At 56.2% G+C, this 10,073-nt stretch overlaps 1 protein-coding gene across 1 annotated transcript; it reads left to right on the plus strand.

Moving 5' to 3' along the window:
* The first annotated feature begins 8,040 nt into the window (after positions 1–8,040).
* FZD10 (frizzled class receptor 10) lies at positions 8,041–9,828 on the plus strand. Its single transcript, XM_032846886.1, has one exon. The coding sequence runs from the start codon at positions 8,083–8,085 to the stop codon at positions 9,826–9,828; it is 1,746 nt and encodes a 581-aa protein (XP_032702777.1). The 5' UTR covers positions 8,041–8,082.
* Positions 9,829–10,073: the final 245 nt, after the last annotated feature.

Genomic DNA, 10,073 nt, shown 5'->3' on the forward strand with positions numbered 1-10,073 from the left:
TGTATCAATTAGGGGCCAAGCAAGAAACAAGAAGATACAGGAACGTACGTGCGAGTATAGAAACAGATGTATTGCAAAGAATGGGCTTCCACACCGGCCGGGGGCGCTGGGCAAGTCTGAATTCCACCGGCAGGCTGGGAACCCCTGAGGGAACTGAATGTTCTTCTCCTCTAGAACCTCAGGTCTTGGGATCCTTCCCTCTCCCACCCCGCCCCAGACGAGGCCGGCCCCATTGCTGAGGCTGGTGTCCTCCGGACCGTGGCTGTCCGTCCCTTGTGCACGCACCTTCCCAGTGACATGCAGCCCACGGCACAGTCACGGCGACTGCTGCCTCTTCTCACTGAGTCCCACACGGGGTGCAGGGCTGGAGCCGTCCCCCCCCCCCCCGTCTGTTTCACCCTTGCCCCAGCAGCTCCCGAGGTCAGTCCGATGGAGCACAGTGATCACAGTGAGTCCTGCCAGCTCTCTCCCTGCAGAGTCTAGACAGCCTGCCCTTCTCTTCCTACCCCACCTCCAGGCTGTGGCATCCCAGCTGCTTCTGTCGGACGCTGGGGGATGGGAGAAGGGAGCACAGAGCAGTGGGGAGCAGGGCCTGCTGTCCTCAGCTACGTGGTTTGCTCCTAACCATATGGGGTTGTAGAAAGATGAAAAAATTGAACAGTTTCCTAGACGGCTGAGGACTGTGCCTCGTCGGTGGTACATGTTCCGCAAGCAGGAGTCAGCCTCATGCCCCAGGTGCTGCTACCGCTTCTCCCGCGTCCTCTCAGCACGCCGCCGCCATGGAGACCGAAGGGCCCTTCTCGCAGGATGGCAGCGCAGGAAAAAGTCATTGTTGAGTTATTGAGAAAACATGCATTGGGTGCAGTTCTTGATCCTGGGAGGGCACGGAGGATCCAGCTTGGAAATTCAGCTCCAAAAGTGGAGCACTTGTAGGACTGGATTTTATATATAATATGTATCTATAGGGGAGGGAGAGAGACTGTGGTCAGGAGGGTGAGTCATGGGTCCCAGCTCCTGGAGCAGGGACAGAGATCTCGAGTCCTACTGTAGGACAGCAAAATGCAGGCGGGGACATCAAAACCCTCTGCCCTCCCTTCTTCTGGCCCCAGAGGAAAATGTGCTTTCTCACGTGAACTGGCTTTTACAACGAGCGGGACAGACGGACAGCAACTCGAACGTGACTTTCTTTCCTCCCTTGAACAAGGAGGCCCAAACCTTCTGTAAGGCCATAGGTCTGTTTCTGGTCTTCGCTGGAGGAAGAGGGGAAAGGCCCTCGGAGGGCCCAGGGGCACCTGCTGGAGGTCAGCAACAGTGCCACCTGCACAGACGTGCATGAGAGGGGAGAGTCTGCACTGGGGACACAGCGGCTGCTCCGGGAGGCCCCCCATGGCTCCGCCGAGAGGCCCCCCCCCCCACCCCGCAAGCCCACTGTCCATCCTGCTTGCACTCGGGGAAGACCGGGCAGGGGTTCCACCAGGAAGGAGAAGACATGTGGGCAATGCTGTTAGTGAACGATGTGCCTTCTAGGGGTGAAGACAGCTGGAGATCTGAACGAAGACAGGGGACTGGCCCTGGCGTTGGAAGAGGACGAGCCCCACGTGGCTAACACTTAGCTGCCAGACACACGTCTAAGGGCTTCGTCTCCCTTCCTCCTAGCCCAGACCTGATAAAGGAGGGGCCGGCATTATCCTCCTTCTACAGCAAAGCTCAGGGAGGTTAAGTAACTTGCCCGAAGCCACACAGCAGAGGATGGGAATAACCAGACGCATGTTAGTACGTCCCAGCTGCTGCTTCCTCCACCTTTTCCTCACCGTTTGGGACTCCCAAGACCCCCTGTGAACCCAGGAAAGCAGAACATCAAGATGATAAGACAGCGGAGCTGGGAGCCTGCCTCCCACGGTCGCACCCTGACCCTTCGCTTGGCAGCCCTGTGGCCTTGGCCAAGTTCCTTGGGCTCCAAAGGCTCTCTCTCGTTCCTCATCTCTAAAATGGGCATCTCTGCTGGACCGGCTTCGTGGGGTGCCTGTAAGTGAGTCGCCCCCTCGGAGAGGCTCGGGCCGGTGCAACAGACCCTTGCTGGCATTTGCATTATTCACCTGGACCCACGTCACCTGGTACCATTTCGGTCCTAGTGCCATCCTCTCCCCAGACCTCCGCTCACAGGGGTCACACGCTGGTCGTTTCTGGATGTGCTCTGACCTTCTACCGGCTTGGAAGCGCTCCCCCGAGGACTGAACACTTGCTACACTGTGACGTTGTTGCAAATACTCCCTGTGTGTAGAGACGGAATCGTCCCCGTGCGCTGGAGGGCTGGAGCCCCCCTGGTCGTGCCCATTTTTCAGCTGAGAAGACTGAGGCCCAAGACCGGGAGGACCACTCCCTGGGTCACGTGGTGGAAGCCAGTGGAGGGGATCCTGCCCCAGAGCCCACACGGTTCCCCCCCGCCTCTACTGAGGGTGGCCCCTGTGTTTGGTCACGTGGTTCCAGACTCAGCCAACCAAAGTCCCAAGTGGGAGTGTGGTCCCCTCTTGCTGTTCTCTGAGGCAGGACCAGGCTTGAGGGTGTCCCCACTCCATCCCTCAAGGGATGGTTTCCCTGTTTAATCTCCTTCTGTCACCTGTGCAGGGGCAGCAAGCCCGCGGGGGGCTGACCCCTTCCCTGGTCTCCATGTGGTGGGCCCACTCCCTGGGACAGGCCATGAAAGGCTGCAGGGTTGGGGGGGTGAAGCCAAAAGGAAACAGATGGGAACGTGTGTAATTAAATCAATATATCCCAAACACAAGCGGGGGAGGGGCGGGGGGAAGCCAAACAATTAGGACAAAAAATGAAGTTTGAACTCATCGTTGGGCCTTCATTTCCAGCAGACTGTCCCTGAAGGCTGCGTGCCACCTCAACAGGACGAAAAAAATAAAATAAATAAAACACATGCCCGAACGCACTAGAATCTCTTTTGTTTCATTTTTCTGGAATTTGATGATTTCTTCTTCCACATAATTCTGCTTCAAAAGAGAAGAAAGAAAGAAAGAAAGAAAGAAAGAAAGAAAAGAAAGGAAAGAAAGAAAGAAAGAAAGAAAGAAAAGAAAAGAAGAAAAGAAAAGAAAAGAAAAGAAAAGAAAAGAAAAGAAAAGAAAAGAAAAGAAAAGAAAAGAAAAGAAAAGAAATCCTCTACAAGAATAATAGATTTAAGTCCTTTTTCGAGGGTCCGGGTCAATTTGTTTGTGCTTTAGTGCTGGCATATGCTAGGCCTCTCCTATATTTTAAACAGATAATATCCTTGTAATTTGGAAGCACTTACACGAAGGCCAGCGTTGTCCCCCTTTTTCAGGACGTTTGCTGTTGTTGCTGTCGTGTGGAAAAAAGAAATACTGTACCTTTAAATTAGGAGGCTTCGGATAATCACCTTCGGGCAGTAAAAAGGCTAATGTGCTGTGGAGAACAAGGAGTTTAATCTAATTTAGTTGGAGGGTGTCTGTCTGCGGTGTTGTTTTTTGGAGTGTGGGAATAGCGGAGAGAAGCTGCCTCCTTGAATGGTCCCTCCCGAGCCAGAAACAGTGGGGAGCCCCATAGACGCCAGTGATCCAAAGCTGGCCCTTGAAAGGGGGATTAGAGGCAGGCTCTGATTTGCAATTCACACTAATGCACCCCGTGGAACCTCTGGTAATATTTCAAGCCACATTTCAGGGGACATGGCCTTAATATAGGGGCCTGAGTTGGGTCGCAGCAAACACACCCCATGCCAGTCTCCCATTTGAGGACATGCGCGCTTTTCTGGGCTGCGCTCCCCTCCCGCCCAAACCAGCAGCCTTTGTACAGAGGAGTGTTTTTCGGTGTCCTTCCAACTTTTGTGCCTGTTGTATGGGCTGCGTTCGTCCCCCGGTGGCAAAGACCACGTGTTTGCCTTAGTGAGAATCCCTTCAGAGGACGGAAGGTGTTTTCCTTGGAGAAAAACCGGGGGGCCAGGAGAACTGCCCTCCTGCTTGGTTAGAAATAGAATTTTCCCTGCCTGCCTTTTTTTTTTTTTTTTAAATCTGATAATAAGTTGAGGTCACGGCAATAGTGCCTTTTGGTATCGGAGACCCCTCTGCGTGTCAGGCAATTATCAGCAAATGGATGGCGTTTTCCTCTTACTTGAAAGCAGGACTGGAAAAGTTCCCGATGAAATACACATATTAATGACATTGGAAGATAAAAGAGCACAGACACAGACACACACACCCATTTCACCCGATCACCAAACCTGAATGTCACACATCATCCAAGCCAGAGCCCTCCACAAGCAACTGGGAGAGCCTGAGCCCCGTTTTATCTGAAATTTGCCCCCTAATACTACCCTCTTTCTTTCCGTGAGCTTCACTGATACTGTACAGCTTCACTCTTGCAATTAGCCTGTAATGTGCAAAGTCTATGCTTTAATTTCTTTCTCCTGCTCAAAGTGTCAGTACTTTTATCTTAAAGAGATTATGTGGGTTTTCTCTAATCTCGTTTCAGAGAGCCGAGCGCAGTGCTTTCTAATTTCCGCTAACTATAACATAATATGGAGAGATACAACTTTGATTTTTAGCAATATCTGTGTCCAAGTATTTTATACTTTGGCCTTTGGTAGACTGGGAGGACACTTCCACTCCTCAAATTCCCCGCCGTCCAAAAATATTGAGGTGTCCTTCAACATATGGGCTGACTTCAGGGAGAGTCCCTCTTAAAAACCCTCTACTTTTCTGGCTGGCTGAACATTTGCAAGAACTTGAAGAAGTAGTTTGTGTTTAAGAGTAGTTCTCTGAGGTGTGTACATATATATATATAATTTTTTGGGGGGGTGGTTGAGGTAAAAAATATATATATAGTATTCCTTATCCCTGCATGTTATTTGAAATCATGTTTAATTATAAAGTTTCATTAAAAACCTTTGCTCAAAATTTTAGAGGCCTAATAAGATTTCCATTAATTTAAACATATCACTATTCCCACGACAGCCCCAAATGCTTTCTTTTGCCTCTTTCATCCATGGTTAAATATGTAAATAAAATGTCTAAAGTCATTCTTCAAAGAAGACAAAGGAAAAAAGAGCTGAGGGGAAAGACAGCCATAAAATTCCTCCCAATTCTCCGTAACATTTGCCAGAGGGGGGCCGGTTGCCAGCCAGGGCCGAGCAGCAGGGGACCCCACTTCTCCTTACAATCACACATCTCAAATCCCACACACAGGAAAAAAAATAAAATAAAATATCTTTTCAGCTGGAGCCATCAAAAGGCCCTTTTCATTTATTAGTTACAGAGTTATCTTGCTCATTTCTGAGAGCCCTCGTTTTTCTATAATAACGTCTATTTGTTGGTTTCCGCCTCAGCTGGGCAGCGCAGAGCATTTCTGCAGACTTTTTTTATTTAAAAAAAAGCGGGGGGAGAAAGCAACCTGAAGTGGTTATAGTTAAAATAATGGGTCTGAACAAGGCTGAATTAAAATGACACATAAAAGATCAATTAGGACGCACTTTCCCAAATAGCTCACGCCCACGCCGGGCGTTTGGCGCTCTCCCTTGTGTCCACAGTTTCTGAGGGACAGACACAAAAAGGAAAAGAGACAAAATGGTGCCAACGGAGGACCTTGGCAAGGAAAATTCTGGAGAAGCCAAGTGATGTCCACTGAACTTTGTTTCACTCGAAGGTTTTGAAAATAAGGCACTAAACAGAACAAAACAAAATCTTCAGTGAAATGGCAGTTTTGAAAAACGTGATTTTTTTTTTTTAACTGGGGAAATAATAATACAGTTGAAGGGGGTTGTTCTGATAGCATTAGTGTCTACCTTCTCTTCCACTACCCGCCTCACTCCTGCTCCCTCCTCCAATGCACCACAGTGAGAGTCAGGGACAATGATTCAGGACCGCCTGGCTCACAAAGCTGCCTGTTAGTTCTGGGATCCTGGGCAAGCCCCAGCCTCAGTCTTCTGGGTGTTTACTGGATGGATGGACGGATGGATGGATGGATGGATGGACGGACGGACGGGTGGGTGGGTGGATGGATGGGTGGATGGCTAAGTGGATATGTGAGATCTCCCAAGTTTCCTCCAGATGCAAAATCGTACCACTTGTTTTAAATAAAAGCCGATCTTCTAAAAAGCCTTCTCAGAGGAAGTGCCCCACTTCTGCCACTGCTTACAAAAAGCTTCCCAGGGCGGGAGGAAGAGTGCCTGGCAGTTGCCTCTCCTTCCAGAGGGCTCCTAGAGGTAGCTGGCAAAACCCTCAGCGTCTCTCCCTGCCGGGATTCATCCAGCTCTTCCAGAGCGGGGTGCAGGGCAGCCAGAGTGAGGGGCCGCACCAACCCCCAGGGATGTCTGTCCACGCGGCGCACCTCCCCACTGCTGACTTCAGAAAGGAAGGGGTAAAATAAAGGCCCGCTCCTCTGACCTCCCAGCTCCCGCCCGGCAGTCCTCCTCCTGCCCCTCTATTCGTGATCCTGGGAATCTTAGAGGAGCTTTAAAAAGATCCTGACCTCGAGGGCGTCTAAGAGGAGAGAGAGCCGGCCACCTCCTTAGGGGAGCTGTTTATTTAAGGGTTACTATGGGATGCTAGGTGACATGTGGAAGCAAGGAGTGGTGTGAGTGCCCACACCGGACGCCCAACGCCGTAGACGGGCAGGGGCGTTGTGTCCCAAATGATTTTACCACAAAATAGCTCCGGTATAAGGGGTGGGAGGATAGGGGCACGCGGCCGGGACGCTCCTTCACTTTCCATCGAAACCGAGTGGCGTGAGTGCCCTCACCGCCCGCGGGAGCTGGGGACCCTCCGCGCTAGCTGACGCCCCGACCTCCCAACCCCAGCTACGCATCGTCTTACGGGTCTGCAGCCCAGGAGGGCGCAGGCCGGGCAGATCACTCGCCAAATAATATAAATCCCCGACGAGCGAATGACTTCCTATAATAAATAAACTCAGCCACCTAGAAGAATTCACCAGCCCTGCCTGGCGCGAGGCCCCTACGCTCCGCGGCTTTGTCGGGGGCGGGGGTCATTACACAAGCCAAGCCCCCACTTCCCCAGGCGGGGGGGCGGGGAACCCAAGCGCCCCAGGAAGCTGTCGTCCCCTCCCCCTCCCCGCCTTCCCCGCGGAGACCTCGGAGGAGCGGCCCTAAAATCTGGATTCCCCGAGCCCCTCCCCCTGCCCTGAGCTCTTCCCTTTGAAATTTCAAAGAGAGCCCCTCCCCGGAGCCCGAGCCGGGAGCGCAGGCCTGGTGACTCCGGGGCTCGGGAAGATGCGGGCAGGTTTACAAGCCGAGGGGCCACTTTATGGCCAGGGCTGTAAAACGCCAATCCCACCCCGCTTTGAAAGCCCCCCCACCCCGCCCGGGGCCCACCGTCAGGGCGAGGGAAGATGCGCCCCCGACTCCCCCCCGCGCGCCCCCCTTCCCCCGCCTCGGACCACCCGCTCGCTCCCGCGGCCGGTCTCCGAACTTCAGCAATCCCGGCTCCCGGGCGCCGGGGACACCCCGGGCTTCCCCGCGCAGGGGCGCCGGCGGGGGCGGCGGGCGGGCCGGCTGGGGGTCCGGCCGGCGGGGCGGCGGGAGCGGGCGCCGGGCCGGCTTTCTCATGCAAAGCGGCGGCGGGGGCGGGGCGCACGCCCGTGGGCGGGGCCTGTCGCCGCCCGGCTGCGCTCCCCCCGCGCCTTTTGCGCGTCTTCTCTGCCTGGGACGCGCGGCGCCGAGCAGCTGCGGCCCGGCCCGGCGAGGCCGGCGCGGGAGGGAGGAGCCGCCGCCGCCTCCAGCCGGCCGGCCACCGTGCGCCCGCGCCGCCGGCCTCCCTGACGCGCCACCTGGGCGTTCGCGGAAGAGCCCAAAGTTTGCCGCGGCCGGGAGTCGCCGCCCGCCGGGAGCCCGGGGCCCGTCGCGCTTCCCGGTATTGTTGGCCAACTTTGCTCGTCTCCCCCGCGGCCCCCACCTCGGCGGAGGCCGGGGGCACGGAGCGCAGCGCTCGGGCCGGCCGGGCGGGCATGGGCGGGGGCCGGAGCGGGGACGGGGAGCCGGGGCCCGAAGCCCGAACCGGGCAGCGGCGGCGCTGAGGGGGGCGGACCTCCCCCCGGGGCACCTCCGACGCCAGCATGCCGCGTCCGGGCCCCCGCCTGTGGCTGGTCCTGCAGGTGATGGGTTCGTGCGCCGCCATCAGCTCCATGGACATGGAGCGCCCGGGCGACGGCAAGTGCCAACCCATCGAGATCCCGATGTGCAAGGACATTGGCTACAACATGACCCGCATGCCCAACCTGATGGGCCACGAGAACCAGCGCGAGGCCGCCATCCAGCTGCACGAGTTCGCGCCGCTGGTGGAGTACGGCTGCCACGGCCACCTCCGCTTCTTCCTGTGCTCTCTGTACGCGCCCATGTGCACCGAGCAAGTCTCCACCCCCATCCCCGCCTGCCGGGTCATGTGCGAGCAGGCCCGGCTCAAGTGCTCCCCGATCATGGAGCAGTTCAACTTCAAGTGGCCCGACTCGCTGGACTGCAGCAAGCTCCCTAGCAAGAACGATCCCAACTACCTGTGCATGGAGGCGCCCAACAACGGCTCAGACGAGCCCTCCCGGGGTTCTGGCCTGTTCCCGCCCCTCTTCCGGCCGCAGCGGCCGCACAGCGCGCAGGAGCACTCGCTCAGGGACGCGGGCCCGGGGCGCGCCAGCTGCGACAACCCGGGCAAGTTCCACCACGTGGAGAAGAGCGCGGCGTGCGCGCCGCTGTGCACACCCGGCGTGGACGTGTACTGGAGCCGCGGCGACAAGCGCTTCGCGGTGGTGTGGCTGGCCGTCTGGGCTGTGCTGTGCTTCTTCTCCAGCGCCTTCACCGTGCTCACCTTCCTCATCGACCCCGCGCGCTTCAGGTACCCCGAGCGCCCCATCATCTTCCTGTCCATGTGCTACTGTGTCTACTCCGTGGGCTACATCATCCGCCTCTTTGCCGGTGCGGAGAGCATCGCCTGCGACCGGGACAGCGGGCAGCTCTATGTCATCCAGGAGGGGCTGGAGAGCACAGGCTGCACCCTGGTCTTCCTGGTCCTCTACTACTTCGGGATGGCCAGCTCGCTGTGGTGGGTGATTCTCACGCTCACCTGGTTCCTGGCCGCGGGCAAGAAGTGGGGCCACGAAGCCATCGAGGCCAACAGCAGCTACTTCCACCTGGCAGCCTGGGCCATCCCCGCCGTGAAGACCATCCTGATCCTGGTGATGCGCAGGGTGGCGGGCGACGAGCTCACCGGCGTGTGCTACGTGGGCAGCATGGACGTGAATGCTCTCACCGGCTTCGTGCTTGTCCCGCTGGCCTGCTACCTGGTCATCGGCACGTCCTTCATCCTGTCCGGCTTCGTGGCGCTCTTCCACATCCGCAGGGTGATGAAGACGGGCGGGGAGAACACCGACAAGCTGGAGAAGCTCATGGTAAGGATCGGCGTCTTCTCCGTGCTCTACACCGTGCCGGCCACCTGTGTGATCGCCTGCTACTTTTACGAGCGCCTCAACATGGAGTACTGGAGAATCCTGGCCGCCCAGCACACGTGCAGGATGAACACCGTGACCAGGGCTCCGGACTGTCTGATGGCCGCTTCCATCCCGGCCGTGGAGATCTTCATGGTGAAGATCTTCATGCTGCTGGTGGTGGGTATCACCAGCGGGATGTGGATCTGGACGTCCAAAACCCTGCAGTCGTGGCAGAACGTCTTCAGCCGCAGGTTCAAGAAGAAGAGCAGGAGGAAACCCGCCAGTGTGCTCACCAGCGGTGGGATTTACAAAAAAGCCCAGCATCCCCAGAAAACCCATCTAGCAAAATATGAAATCCCTGCCCAGCCTCCCACCTGTGTGTGAGCTGGCTTGTAGGGGGTGGGGGCGGGAGTGTGGGGGAGGAGAGGGAGCTGGGGAGGGAAGGGGCCGGAGTGGAAAACTTTCCCGGACAGGATGCCCTGGCGGTCAGAGCCATGCCAAAACGTGGTGCTTTTCCTGGTTGGTGTTTTTTGTTTTGGGGTTTTGTTTTTGGTTTTGTTTTTTGTTTTGTTTTGTTTGTTTTTTTAATAAAAGTGAAAGAAAAAAAGTTTTTACCCTGAAATTCAGGA

Source organism: Lontra canadensis, unplaced genomic scaffold (genome assembly GCF_010015895.1).
Source record: "Lontra canadensis isolate GAN:19392208 unplaced genomic scaffold, GSC_riverotter_1.0 scaffold182, whole genome shotgun sequence".
In the NCBI taxonomy this organism is placed as follows: Eukaryota; Metazoa; Chordata; class Mammalia; order Carnivora; family Mustelidae; genus Lontra; species Lontra canadensis.